The sequence below is a fragment of the Zeus faber genome (assembly GCF_960531495.2).
Source record: "Zeus faber genome assembly, chromosome: 1".
Lineage (NCBI taxonomy): Eukaryota > Metazoa > Chordata > Actinopteri > Zeiformes > Zeidae > Zeus > Zeus faber.
Genome location: NC_137193.1, coordinates 32529090 through 32544398, shown reverse-complemented (window position 1 = coordinate 32544398; position 15309 = coordinate 32529090). Strand labels below are relative to the sequence as shown.

Sequence of the window (15309 nt, the reverse complement as noted above, 5' to 3'; positions counted from 1 at the left end):
TACAGTGTGTGTATATATATATACACATATACAGTGTGTATGTGTGTGTGTGCATATATATATATATATATATATATATATATATATATATATATATATACACATATACAGTGTGTGTGTGTGTGTGTGTGTGTGTGTGTGTATATATATATATACATATACACACACACTGTATATATGTCGAGCGTTGAAAAGGGGCGTGTTTGGCTTTTCGCGCATCAGTGCTTCATTCGTCAACACTTTAGATTGACAGATCGAATGAACCGTCACGTCATTGGTTTTGGGTTTCAGCGGCAAAGGTGGGAGGAGTTTCTTAATTGTCGTTGGGGGAAGTTGTCGTGGAAAACGTCTGGTGCCTTTTCCTCGATTTCTTGTTTTTATTGATCGGAGTGGGATTGAACAAGATGGGGGCTTGTATGGCCTTGTGCTCGCTTGCAAGCTGCGTAAGTGTTTACACGAATAACTAAACGTTAAAATGCTCCTTCGGAGACTAACTTAAAAGAACACTCCGTTTTGTTTGCGAACTTGTTTTTGTAGGTTACAGGCATCTAGTAAAGTTAATTGTAACAGTTGAATGACATACTTGATATCGTGTATGATCGGCAGTGTAGTGACGATGGGAAGTGGGTTAAATCTGATATGTTTACGAGCAGGAATCACGAGTCTATCCCGAAAAAGTCCTCATTTCCGGGTTCCATTATGCGTTAGTGCGTCTCGTACCCGATGCGTGTAAATCAAGCCCATTAAACAAGTAGTTTGTGGTTATAATTCCGGGATTTTCATCACGTTGGTACACGTTAATCACAGCGGGTGGACACGTGTTTTGTGCAATTATTAGGCTTGTAGACAAAACTAGTTTTGAAATAAAACATCGAGACATTGGGACTAGGGTTAGGGTTAGCCCATCTCTCTCTCTCTGCCTCTCTGTCTCTATCTATCTATCTATAATTCATTTAGATCACAAAGGTATGAAGAATACTTTAAAATAATATATTTGAGATGATCTCATGATTAGCCCCTTTTAAAACTTAGGATCACTCATTGAGAACTGATCGTAGCACCACTTCACTGTTAGCGTTGAGAAACTTACCCCTCTGCTGCATCTTTTCAATGTGTTTGAATGCGGACCAATGGGCAAAAGTTTAAGTCTGGGGGGGGGGGGGGGGTAATTAAGTCTCCTTTTCAAAAAAAAAGCCTAGTTTGAATAACACAATATACCTTTTAAACCTAAGAAACCTGATGTGCAATCATCTGCGCAACAGTGGTCTCAAATGCAAATAAGATGAGGGGCCACTGACCAGGTTGTCTTCTTCTAGGGGGCCATGTTGAACTTCAAGTGAAAACCGGCCTGTTTTTTTTTTGTTTTGTTTTTTTCCTTCTCCCGTATAAGTGAATTACATCGTAATCCTGTTGGAAATAGTACTGTTATGATCTATTTAATTCTAATTTATATATTTTGAAAACATTAAGTACATGTGTATGGATTAATTAATCATTGTGATTTGAATAAATGATTTGCCGGCCAGATTAATAAATATCACCCTGTCGGGTCACATTAAATGTCTTGCGGGCCGGAGGTGGCCTGTTGCCTCGGACAGTTGCCGTGGCAATTATCACATAGTATTCTTGCATCCACAGACGCAGACAATTTAGGCCACGCATGCATTACGCTGATTATTCCAGAACCCTTGCCCTCGGTTTTGCACAGATGTGATTCATGGGCCCTCCCCTCCCCTCCCCTCTCGTCTCCTCCTCTCGCCGTCCTCCCCTTCCCCTTCAGGCGTCCTGTTTGTGCGGCTCAGCTCCTTGTCTCCTGTCCAAATGCTGCCCTTCCACGTACAACTCGACAGTAAGCCGGCTGGCCTTCTCCATCCTCCTGCTGCTCGGCACGTTCGTGTCGGTCATAATGATTCTCCCAGGGATGGAGACGCAGCTAAAAAAGGTGTTGGATCATCGCCGATACATAACATTACATGCACATTATGCAGCCCCTGACCGGTGGGAGCAAACATCTAATCAACAGTGTCTTTGTTTGTAAACAGAAGAGGATGAATTTTGATTATTTAAAACACTGAATCGGGCTGTCATAATCATGAAAAACACATGTGATTGATGGTCTGCAATCAATTGTCATATAAACAATTATATTCTAACTAAATTATTCTTTGTGTGCCACTATTATAGCATAAGCCTATATTAGTGTAATATTACACATCCCTCTTGTGACTTCAAACAATGGAACATAACAATTCAGGGGGACAGTTAATTTGTCCCCACCCAACTGATGGGAATGTTTGGGAATTACCATTTTATTTGGATGGAAACATGATTGTGAAATTGAATGTTGTGTTTTTGTTTTTTGTTTTTTTACAAAATGATGGCGATCAGCTCAAATAATTGTGATCAGGCGATAAAAATATAATAAGTAGGCTCAGGCTCAAATATACTTTGCCTTAACCATTTTGTCTCTGCTCCTTTTCTGCCGTTTCCAGACCGTCAAGTGTTGGATTTGACCTAATTCTTATGCAATGCCTTCTTGTTGTGTTTGTTGTCACACACTCAGATTCCAGGTTTCTGCGTGGGTGGGGCCACCATACCCGTCCTGGAGAACAAGGTGAACTGCGACGTGATTGTGGGCTACAAGTCCGTGTATCGCATGTGCTTCGCCATGGCCTGCTTCTTCTTCCTCTTCTCCATCATCATGATTCGTGTGCGCAGCAGCAAGGACCCCCGAGCAGCCATCCAAAATGGGTACTGCATTCTGGCTCGTCCAGGCAATGTTTCCCTCTGGTGGGCGGATCTGTGTAATGCAATGTTCCTGCAGACTGGCTGACGTGCTGCCATGTTTTTTGGGGTTTTTTTTTGTGTATGTGCAGATTCTGGTTCTTCAAGTTTCTTATGCTGGTGGGCATAACTGTGGGGGCCTTCTACATTCCAGATGGGACTTTCAACACAGGTAAGTTGTCTTAAACGTAGAACACGTGAAAATGTGAAATGTGAATGTGAAAACACTCGCTCATAACCTTCCAGAAAAATCTCATCAGCCTTCTCTCTGGTTTCCTCCCAGTGTGGTATTACTTTGGTGTGGTTGGTTCCTTCATGTTCATCATCATCCAGCTCATCCTCCTGGTGGACTTTGCCCACACCTGGAACCAGTCTTGGCTGCAGAAAGCAGAGGACGGCAACTCCAAGTGCTGGTTCGCAGGTAGCCACTTCCTCTGATGGCCGCCAGTCCGTAATCACTTAACACGTGTGAGATCAGACTACAAAGCGTACACGCAAACATTGTGGCGTTTTTTTTTGTCAACGAGACCTGACCATGCTCTTCACAGACCTGAACTCTTTTTTTTAAATAGACGGCACAAACAAAATACAAAGATTCAAACACTCCTTTACAAAACCAGTATTTTACCACATGTGCTTCTCAGGCATGTTCTGTTGCTCTGTCTGTTGCAGCGCTGCTGTCGTTCACCTTCATCCACTACGCCCTCGCCTTTGCCGCCATGGTGCTCTTCTACGTCTTCTACACCCAACCTGACGACTGCACCGAGCACAAGGTGTTCATCAGCCTCAACCTCATCTTCTGCGTCATCATCTCCATCGTGGCCATCGTGCCAAAAGTCCAGGTGATGCACCTTTTTTGTCCTTTTAGCGCCCGACCCCAAGTTGCTAGACAAGGTGGTACGACAAGCTGGCGCTGTTTGCTTTCTCCGTCCTCTCTTTCTCCAGGATGCCCAGCCCAGTTCAGGCTTGCTGCAGTCCTCCCTCATCTCCCTCTACACCATGTACATCACCTGGTCAGCCATGACCAACAACCCCAGTGTGTGAAAGCAATTCTAATTAATTGCCATCTTTAGAATGAACTTTTCTTTTCTCTTTTTTATCATCTACCAGCTTCTTCCTTTCATTTTATTTTATTTTTGCTAACGTTCCTCTCATTAGACCGCCAGTGTAACCCCAGTCTGTTGGCCTTGGTCACGGGCACTCCGACCCCCGCCCCTGGTCCCGTGCCCACCAGGGCCCCGGGTGAGGTCCAGTGGTGGGATGCTCAGGGAATCGTGGGGCTGGTTATCTTCTTCTTCTGCACCCTTTACGCCAGGTAGGCAGCTGCACTCGCTGGAGTTCCCAACCCTCTCTTTTGAAGCATCGAGCAGCATGTATTTTACGCTCACCTTCTTTGGCAGCATCCGCTCGTCCAACAACACCCAGGTGAACAAGCTGATGCAGACAGAGGAAGGCCAGGGACTGACTGCCGACTACGAGGCCGCCACGGGGGAGGACGGCGTCCGGCGGGCGGTGGACAACGAAGAGGAAAGTGTGACGTACAGCTACTCCTTCTTTCACTTTAGCCTGTTTTTGGCCTCCCTCTACATCATGATGACCCTCACCAACTGGTATATGTAAGTGTCTGGTTTTTGTTGTTATTTCCATGTCATGCTATTTTGCACTCAAATATTGTTAGTCCATTGAACATCTAGACAACAGTTAGAATGTGCCTTCCGCTTCCGCCAGGCCTGACACGGACTACCAGGCCATGCAGAGCGCCATGCCGGCCGTGTGGGTGAAGATCAGCTCCAGCTGGCTGGGCCTGGCGCTCTACCTGTGGACGCTGGTGGCCCCGCTGATGCTTCCCAACAGGGACTTCAACTGAAACGCCCCCGAAACGAGCCCCGTGCTAATCAGCTGTTATCTGCACCGCAAATCGACTCATTCATGTTTGGATTATAGTTTTGTTCTGGTCTTTAAGAAGGAGCACTAATTTCAAATTTAGAAATTGCAATACTTTTTTTTTTGGAATGATTTATTTTTGTGTGATGATTTATTTTTATTATATTTTTATCTCAGATTAGTGTCATCCAAATGTTTATATTTTAGCTCTACCTAAACAAAAGCTCCAGATAAGCTTTGCTGTACATTCAGTTCCTGTATGTCAACTTTTTTGATAATGATATTGAAAATAATATTTCACTACATTTACATGTGCCTTCTGTTAACAGTAAACATTTAGGATTCTGCCTTTTTTTTTTTTTTTTTTTTTTTTAAACCATTTTGCACTTTCAGGGGACCATTAGTCACCCCTTTTAAATGCTTTTTATATTGATTTGATGGTGTAACTTTGCATTACTCCAACCTAATAAATAAAACTATTAGCTGTCGTATTCCCTCTATTTTTGAAGATGTTCATGGTCACCTGTAGGTGGGGCTGTAGTGCCTCAAATCAGATGTTCTCATGTCATGTGAAGTCTTTTCTTTGCACCAAGACTAAATTATTCTACACATTCCTTCTGACTATACATGGTACAAAAGTGCTGTGTGTGTGTGTGTGTGTTTGTGGGAATCCAATGTTTCTCAATCGCCTCAGGGTATCCGAGCAGAAAACACATGATGTCATCGTGTATGGCCAAGAAATCCTAGTCGGCACCCCTCCTGTTTCTGCTCACATGATGCTGTTAACGTGTGTGTGTGTGTGTGTGTGTGTGTGTGTGCGCGCACGCACAGATACAAGGGGATAAGGGCTTCCCAGTCCCGCTATCACAAGATCAGCATGATGAGGGCCCTAGAACACAAGACTGGCCTTTTATGCCGAACCTCAGAGGGGATTCCTTAAACATCTACTGGCAAATGCCTGATAGACAGAAAAAAAAATGGAGTGTTAATTTGTCATGTTTTAAGTTGTTTACACTGGAGGTATAAGGAAATCTCTGCTTTGCCACATTTCCAATTGCAGCAAAGTTATTAAAAACGCCATGTTTTAGTTGCTTAACAATTCAGGCTTGTAGAAGCCAGTGCTTGTCTAAAAATACATTGTATTTGCATGTTAACTTAATGATCAGCAAATTAAAATCAGCTTTATTGGTCAAGTATGTGTTCACATATAACAAATGTCTCCATTTTATTTAGAAGGTGGAGGTCACTTTAAAAATCATTTTTTGTGTTTAACGCTGGGCTATACCTCCACCATACTGCCAGAATGGTTTATCTCCTAATCTGACAGCGTGTCTATGTGCAGATCACCGTTTGAGGTTTGGTATCTGAAAATCCCTACAGCTAGGGCCCTCTCTGGTTCAAGTGACCCCCATCGACATAGGTGGCATGCTTGGTGGTAATAGTGGTGTTCCCCTTGCACAGCTGTGAGCAGGCAGCGGACCTAATGCTGTTACATAATTGGGGGTGGGATAGGGGCAATGCCATAACACTGGGGCCCTCAGTGCAGAGAGAGAGAGAGAGATTTGGAATGATCAGTTACATAAGCCGGTTAGGATTGTGCTCTTAATTGGGGCGCAACACTCCCATGGGTGCAGGGCGTCAATATGGGTGTGCTCATCCCCACTGTCCTCACTGTGCGGGCTTGTCAACAGTAACCATCCCCTTGGAGCAGAGGGGTGTTAAAAAAAGAAAAATCTAACCCACCTAGGAACCCAGGTGCAGAAAACAAACTCCAATGGAGCCTCGGTGCACAGAAGCACTAATGGGAGGCCCCGGCAGTCCTCATTAGAGTGGTTTATGTGTTCTCCTTTTTTAAGCTCACATACTGGTGTACCTTCAAAATAACAGTGCGTGTGTGTGTGTCTGTTGATGTCATTATGCAGTTTACTGCATTTTGAATGGAATGGAAATGGACAGAATAGAAGATAGGAACTCAATTTCTCTTTGATGTCATGTAATTCCATAATTTTTCCACATGAAAATCTCTCAATAAATTCACCATTAAAGTGGAAATCCATACAATCATCTGAGTTGGGTTAGATTACACTACACATCCTAGAGTTATTGTCAAATATGCTATTTTTCTTCTTTTTTATAGATAAAATGTTTTTGTGAATTTTCTCAGAGGAGAGCGAGGACATTTCATCCAATACACATCACATACAGTATATATAGTAATATTTGTAAATATTTTACCCCACTCTCCCTCTAAACCTTAGTGTTAAAGTGTTGAAAGTGCATCATATTTGTATGAAACAGGCAGAACATTGATATCACCCTAATTTTAATAGCTCCTTTACCTTATCCTATCCACCGGCACATTCTGTAATAGTTCTCTCACTTACACCATGCATTCTAGCTCCATAGAGCGCTATAACAGTCACATCAAGAAAGGTGTTTAGCCATTGTGTATGTGTAAGTGTGTGAGGAGGCTGCCAGCGGAGATCCGGCATCTTATTTGTTGCGATCAGACCTACTAAAAGTAACATGTTTCCCAGCATATGATAACTGGAAATCATTTGAGACCATGGCTGTGGGTGAACATGGCATTACAGTTCCCAACATATTTGACAGTGTGGAGGACACCTGATTCCAAAAATCCGCCACAACACCACACTCCCAAAACGTATGCATAAAAGAACCTAGGGAATAATTTTCATTGGGTGGAGAGTAGAGTAAGATAGGTCCTATGGATAAAGTTCAAGCGGATCTGTTGATAATCAGGGTTCTTGGAGGATTCCATAGAAAATAGAGAGTACCATGCTGATACACAGCTTTTGGTTTGATCCTCCTTGTATTATATGCTATGCAAAGCATGAGGGATGGGTTCTGTATTCCTGGGGACACCAATATGCCCTATGCCCTGCAATGGAGGACCTTAACTGGAGAAAAAGAAAGAAAGAGGACCCAAGCAGGTTATATGTAGTGTGTGGGTCAAAGGTGCGGAGACCATTGCCATCAAAAATATATTTTGAGATGTGTATGCCTCTGTTGCTCCAGGCAGGAAACTAGTAGGTGACATTTCCAGTGAAAAGTGAGTAGTTGTTAAAAATTGGGCCATTAAATTGCCATGTTTTGGATGTTTTCTCTGCTGCATGCCACACAGAAAGAAGGTAGGAAACAATAGGCCCTCAAGTAGCTTGGGGCCTTTAAGTGGTATAGCAGTGTGAACCAAATCTTGCTGCCTGCGGGGAAAGGCGAGCCTCTCCTCCACAGGCCTCCATGAGACTGATGTGTTCGGGTTGAACCATGTTGAGAGGGGGCGAAGTACAAAAGTCCAGAAGAAGTGTTTGAAACTTGGGACCGAAAGACCACCCTCAGATCTGTAGCGTTGTAAGGAAGACATTCTGAGCCGAGGACTGATACAAATGGAAATTTACGTGATATATGGGATTAGTCCAAAAACCAAAGACCATATTTAATATATAGATTCAATATTGAATATACTGACCATCATAATTCCCCAACACATGCATACATATTCATGTATCTTTACATTGTAATAGTAATTATTATAATTATGTGACAAAAATTAATTATAACTTATAATAATAATAATAATAATAATAATAATAATAATAATAATAATAATACAATGATGAATGTATTTCGGTATCACATTAAACTCTTTTTGAGTCTTATTTTATTTGTATATTATAATATTTTAATAATATTCTTCTATTCACTATCTGCATTGCGTTTGAGGAATCAGTTAGTTTCAGTTAATTAGTTATGTAGGAATTAGGTGAGCTATTATGTTCCATTTAGTCACTATTGTTGACATAATCGCCGGGTGCGTTGCAAAGACATTTCCCTGCATATATGTATGAAAGTATGTATATGTATGTGCCGAATAAACCTATTGAATCTAGAAATCACTGAAAAGTCCACATTTGATCATATTCATATTACCGTCCCCGTGTAGCTTTAAGGGGGCGGGGCATCCCGCTCGTCTTGCCTGTGTGTGTGTACATGTGTGTGTACATGTGTATGCGTGTGTGTGTGTGTGTGTGTGCGCGTGCGTGCATGCGTGCGCGCGCGTGTGTGAGCGAGAGAGAGCGAGTGCGTCGTGTGCACGTGGATCATCGAGGCAGCGTGTTTGTGTTGCGCTCCAGATGTGTGCGGCGTGCTGTAGTGTGTGTGTGTGTGCGTGCGTGCGTGCGTGCGTGCGTGCGTGCGCGCCCGCGTGTGTGCGTGCGCGGAGGGGATGCTGCTGGCGCGGCGTGAAACTGCAGCATCAACTTTACAAGGTGGAGGGAGCGCAGAGAAAGAAGAGCGCAGCACCACAGTCGTCCCGCAGCCCAGGCGCCCACGGTACAGAGAATAGATCTTTCTACATCTTTTATTTGGATGTTTTAGAGTGCGTGAGAGTGGGTGTGGGAGTGCATGTGCCAGCGTCAGAGCAATAGGCCCGTGCTGACAAGTAGGTGCAGCGAATTGCATTTGTTCTGCGAGCAACGGATTTCATTTTTATAGTTCATTATTGTTCACGGATTGCGCGCATCATATGTACGAGGGTTTGTGTGTGTGTTTGTGTGCGTGTGTGTGTGCGCGCGTGTGTGTGTGTAATATAGTGTGTACAGTATCTACAGTATAGTGGTGTTATTCACCCGAGCTGGGGTTCATTCATTGTCCATGTGGAGGCAGCTGTAGGGGAGGATGGAGGCGGAGGAGGAGGAGGAAGATCTCAGACGCAGGCATGTCTGCGGATTGGAAACCGAAAACACTCGTGCTTTTTTCCACCAGGGATGGCTTTATTTATTTTATTTTTTTATTTTTATTTTTTATTTTTTCTGCTTTGCGTGGCATCCCGTTTCAAACGTCGGGATTTCAAAGGCGATTTATCTCTATCGCACCCCCCCCCCACACACACACACACACCACACACTCCCCCCTCCCTCGTGTCCCTGTGCATTTTAACCACAATCTACAAATGACACCACACAAGCCTCCTCTTGCCCGTGTGACGTCATGCACGGGAAACAATCCCCCTTCTGGGGAATCAGCTTTTTTTTCCCTTTGGTCAGCTGTGGGATAAAATCAAATCACCAATAACATTACATAACCATAACTAAGTTGAAATTGTGTTTTATTTATATTTTATAATTATTATTTATTAATAATAATAATAATAATAATAATAATTATAATAAAATATAAATAAAACACAATTTCAATAATGATAATAATAATAAAATATAAATAAAACACAATTTCAACTTAGTTATGGTTATTGGTTATGGTCCTCACAGTTTAATAGATGACTTCTTCGTAAGGTCTTTTCTGCAGAGTTGCTGTTAATGCCACATCACGCGGCATTAACGGCCACTGGCAATGTAATATTGAGACATGGAGTCCTGACAGCTACAGGCTGTTTTAACTGCAGAGGGGTCAGATTATGGAGTTTCCTTTGGACAGCTTTTGTGTCGTGGTGGAGATCCAAGCCCAGGTCCGGGGGATGGGCCTATGGTCAAAGAGGCCCTCAAAATTTTTTTGAATAATAGGAAATAAATTGAGCCAGACGCCTGACGGACAGAGAGGACATATTTTCTGGACAAAGCAGCAAAGCAGGTGACTGTTTCCTGAACACCGTGGGGCCCCCAAGAGCTCATCCAGTCGACAGAATAGCGACGTATGTCGGTCCGCAGGTCCCCTCTGGCGTTCTCAGGCCCAGGGGCCCGTCTATGAACAGTCCTGCAGGGTTTTGTAAACAAGGGTTTAATGGGACGCAACAGCTGTAGTCTCAGTTTATGATGCTCCAGTTGTTTGTGGAGGGGAATGACACGTGTGCCTTGATAGTAGCGGAAAAAGGAACACTTCAATACTGTTTGTGCCAAGAAACCATGACAACGTTGCGGCTTTGCTGTGGAGTGGCGGCGGCGGCGGCGTAACGTACTTATTGTTGTGTACCTCTAATTCTAGATACTCTACTCTACTACTCTACTCTACTCTAGACAGGTTCTGAGCCCAAATGGTTCTCACAGTTTTGGCCAATGAAGTCACAATGCTCAGTGGCTTCAAGAGAGCACCACGAGCTCGGTGTCAGGTCCCGCAGGGAATTCCACCTCCGCTCCCCTCCTTGACTCCCAGCTCCCAAAATGCACACGGTGGCGGAACAGACTACGCCGGCCTGTCAAAAGGTCCCTCCGTTCGTGGGGGGGCGCCCAAGGCCTGGCATTGATATTCACGCTGCCGGTACTTCTTCATCCCTCAAGTGTCAGTCATTACTGCGTCCTTGGACGCAGGTGAAGGGTGGTGGTAGTGGTGGGAGGGATGTGCACACTTTATTTTTTCCTCACAGGCAACCACATTACCTTCTTCCTGTGTTTCTACGGCGCTCAGCAAAAAGCGAGAAGAACTCGTGTCGTATATACATCATCCTTCTTCGGAAACCCTGGCAGAACAGCGGCCGCCGCGGAAATGTGACTGCAAAAAAAGAAGAAAAAAGGGCGTGGGTGTATACAGTATATACCTAAGAGGCGTCTTGTCAAAACATTGAATAATACTACTGTTTAGTGGTGTTTAGATGGTTGATATGTACTCACAGATACTATTGAAGACACTGTTAAGATCCAATACACACTGTTTTTTCAGCTTTAAGCGTACTATACAGTTTATATATATATATATATATAAACAATAGTAATGGCAATACCATTATTAACTCTCATAACTCCCGATACAAACTCTATCCTTACATAAAAGACTACATCTAGTGTAGTCTATTCTATTCAACATGTTAAACATAATCACATATTATTGTGTATACTGTTAATTTGGAGGCGTTGCGAATGTCCCCGTTCAGTGCCGCCAAATACATGTTATCCAAACCCTTCGGTCCCACTGAGGAACTACTGCGCAGTGGCCATAAATCATTTACACTTCCCCCTATTGTCGTTGTTACAGTCGGTGAGTTACGCTTGTGCACGTGTCATGTAATGGTCAGCGCACATGTGTTGAGTAAACGTGGAGCTGTATGCCATACGCGTGCGGGCACGCTAAAATATGGTATGTCCAATGTTAGGGGTGGCAACCGTTGGCTCTTTTTGTGGCTTGTAATGGGGGGAAAGCAGAGATTGGGGCAATGCGGTCGGGGACTCCCCCAAGATGGCCCTGGTCATCAATCACAGAGTGCACACACACACACACACACACACACACACACACACACACACACACACACACACACACAGACACACACACACACACACACACACACACACAAACACACACACAGCCCCGGCCTCAGCTGAAATGTCCAAACAGTCCTAAAGTGAACAGATTTCCCTGCCCTCCGCCAACTGACTTAGTGGACGGCGGGTAGCGGAAATCGACACTGTCCCACTCATCGTCATTAGTGGAAGGCCACCTTATGTCTGCGCGCATGGGCACCTGTGTGTGTGTTTGCATACATCATGCGGAGCAAATTTGCTTGCCTATGCATTCACTCGCCCACACCTTGTGAAAACACCTTGTGCTCGGATGTGATATGATTGTGGATTTTGTTTGTGTGCGTGTGTGTGTGTGTGTGTGTGTGTGTGTGTGCGTGCCTGCATGTGTGTGCATGTTATCACACCCACACGTGCGATTACGTGTATGGGAATGGGAGGGTGTTGGCCAGAGAAGGGCTTGGATGTCACAGTTTGAACCCTGGAGGTCGGTGTTGTGCCCCCCCGTGCCCCCTGTGGAGAGAACAGGCTGTCAACCAGAAGGCCTGTCAGTTGCAGCCCCCCATTCACAAGCCACACCAACACATACACACACACACACACTCACACGAAGGCTGGACTGTATATGAAAAGAATCCCAAATCACATATAACAATCACAAGGAATTTCACACGTCCACATCAACATCACGATCCTCATTCCCCAATTTATGTTGACTGGGTCCAATGCAGTCCAAGCCAAATCTAGAATCAGGAATTAGGATCTAGAGTCATAGCTCAGTTATTTGGTCTGATGGCATTTTGTTTTTGTAAAATCATTAGATTCCACATCCTCATCATACAGTATGTTTTCATCATAAATTCCAAGGGAATTTTAAACCAATGTGAGAAATGTAAATTAGGTGTGTTTCCATCAGTTGGGTTCAAGCAAATTAATATTATTTTCTACCCATATTGTTATGCACCTGTGTTCAATATCAATCGTTAGCTCTTCTGGATTAGTAGAAGGTTATAAGTCTACAATGTGAATAGTGGCATAAAATAAACATTTTGTAAAATCGTTGGCTCAATTTTGATCACCGCAGCCACCCTAGCGTGGAATTCCCTGCGACATAGGACTAAAACATGTACAATTTGAGTCATTGTCATGATTGTTGCTTTTTAACCACCAAAACACAATTACGCGTGTTGAGATGTCCACTATCTGCGTTCCCAAGGTAAACAGGGGACAACTGATGATAGCGTGTATCGCCCCCCTCCCTCCCTCCGGTCCACTTTGTCATTGTAGATCAAGGGCATTTTTTCTCCCCCGCTGAGGGAGAGGGAGATGGAGAGTCCTACGACTAACTATATGCTACCGGACCGCAGGCTGTTTTATGTAACAAACGGTGGATCTCTCCTCGGCCATCCAATGTGACGTGTGTGTGGTATTTGGCAAAAGCCTCCCCATTCACCGTCCCTGATTATTTCCTTGCTTGGCTGTTCAGTTAGGGTGAAATCCTTAACCGGCGGTGTTGCCTTGAGTTGTGTTTGTTTGATGTCCGGTAAAACTCCCTCCCCATCGCCGCCTGTTGATTCACTGTTGGTGAAATGAAAGAGCATATGGCAGCTCCCTCACCGCATTACACCACTCTATCTCCGAGAGCCGAGCGTGCCAGGTTGTCTGTTAAGCGGGAGACGGACAGTCTCTGTAATCAGCCCTTTTGGTTCAAGATGGTCATAGGTCACTGTGTGATTGTTTTGGCCTTCCTTAGGATGGGTTTCCCTCATTGCTTTAACAGGATAGGTTCGCCATTTTTTCAACCCAGGCCTTATTAAAATGTGGGTTCCCATCATTTATAACACATTTTTAACACATTTATAACACTTTACTAGTGAGAAACATACTGTCTGCTGATGCTCCTCACTGTGCTTAAATGTAGTCCAACAAGGTTGTACTATGAACCCTTTAATTATGCCAAAAATGGCCAACCTATTCTTTAAATACCAAAAGATGCCCAAGCATTTGAATGCATCTATCAGTTATGTTTAACATCGACCAAGCCAGATAATTGGGTGATGTCCATCCTCACAGAAGCACAAAAATGATGCATAGTTCTGTCAGACAACCTGACGGCGCCACACGCTTCCTCGCCCTTATGTTTATCTAAGCATCCAAACCCTCCTGCCCTACCTGCTTTGTTCAAGATTCAAGATTCAAGATTTTTATTTGTCACATACATATACATACTTCCATACATATATGCAGTGAAATGTAATGTGTCTTGTCTTTGTGTCTTGCTTGTTGCGTTGCTGCGCTCCCTCCACTTCCCCTGCATCCACCTGTAGGGCTCTACTCTTCTAGAGCCCATCACTCCTATATTTCTATCTCGCTCAGTATGTTTATGTTTGTTGTACACCTCACCGGGAGTGATGAGCAGTAGAACCCAGACGCCAAACTCAAACGATGCAAAATAAATAAAGATAAACTAAAGTAAATCTAAAAGTTGTCTGCCAGAACTGACATTATTGCCCTAATTCCAATTTTGTGTAGACTAGTTTAACAAGCAGTCATACATTAGCTAAAACTTTTTTGTCAGCACTTTGTAACAGTATTTGTCATTACATTAATTTCCAAGACGGAGGGCTGTAAGAAATTATATTGTAAATTATAAATAGTATATACAGTAAATACCAATATATGAATGATGCCGTGCTCCACTTGGGCCACCCCGGTCAAACAGGTCTCCATATACCCTATTAAAAATGTATATGTTTCCTTTCATTAGCCCATAGCCCTAGTTATGAATACATATCAATAGCGTTATACTTTATCATGGAAACATTGTCATTTCCCCATTTGGTCCAAAAGTTTTCTTGCAACCCTTGCGTATAGTAACCCAAATGCTGAGGCTGATGTCACCATGAATAAGAGCTGGTTTATGCAAACAATGTCACAGTTTTCTGTCAGAATGTGTGTGTGTGTGTCACGACCCCTCTCTCTCTCTCTCCCTCTCTCTCTCCCTCTCTCTCTCTCTCTCTCTCTCTCTCCCTCTCTCTCTCCCTCTCTCTCTCTCCCTCTCTCTCTCTCTCTCTCTCTCCCTCTCTCTCTCCCTCTCTCTCTCTCTCTCTCTCTCTGACCACACCCACTCAAAGGAGTTGCCTGAATTAGCCGCAGGAGGTCAAACTTCGCAAGAGTGGCTGGTCACTTCTGCTAAATTTAGTATTTCCCTTTTTCCATTTCAGGCTTGCCCCCCACCCCCACCCCTCTAGCACAATGCCTCCCATTCTACGTTCTGTGCCCCCTACTCCCCAAACTCCGGCCTGCTATTGTTCTGGGGTTTGGATGGCTAGTGGCAAAGTGACTCTAAATTTATGCATCTTGCAGTTTTTATTTTTTTTATTCTCCAGTAAATGAGCCCTTTTGTCAGCGGCGTGTCGTCCATCCCAAAATA

At 43.9% G+C, this 15309-nt stretch overlaps 1 protein-coding gene across 1 annotated transcript; it reads left to right on the top strand.

Annotated features, from left to right (window-relative positions):
- Window positions 1-318: 318 nt before the first annotated feature.
- Window positions 319-5159, top strand: serinc2 (serine incorporator 2). The gene is made up of 10 exons (XM_080004912.1): window positions 319-443; window positions 1781-1942; window positions 2564-2751; window positions 2877-2956; window positions 3068-3205; window positions 3457-3626; window positions 3730-3820; window positions 3943-4099; window positions 4185-4400; window positions 4513-5159. The coding sequence occupies exons 1-10, from the start codon at window positions 405-407 to the stop codon at window positions 4649-4651; spliced, it is 1380 nt and encodes a 459-aa protein (XP_079861038.1). The 5' UTR covers window positions 319-404; the 3' UTR covers window positions 4652-5159.
- Window positions 5160-15309: the final 10150 nt, after the last annotated feature.

Excerpts from the sequence above, each read along its gene's own strand:
- serinc2 (XM_080004912.1), top strand. The coding sequence starts at position 405 with ATGGGGGCTTGTATGGCCTTGTGCTCGCTTGCAAGCTGC. Across the intron at positions 2,752-2,876 it reads CGAGCAGCCATCCAAAATGG|ATTCTGGTTCTTCAAGTTTC; the intron begins GTACTGCATTCT and ends GTGTATGTGCAG. Across the intron at positions 4,401-4,512 it reads ACCCTCACCAACTGGTATAT|GCCTGACACGGACTACCAGG; the intron begins GTAAGTGTCTGG and ends CGCTTCCGCCAG.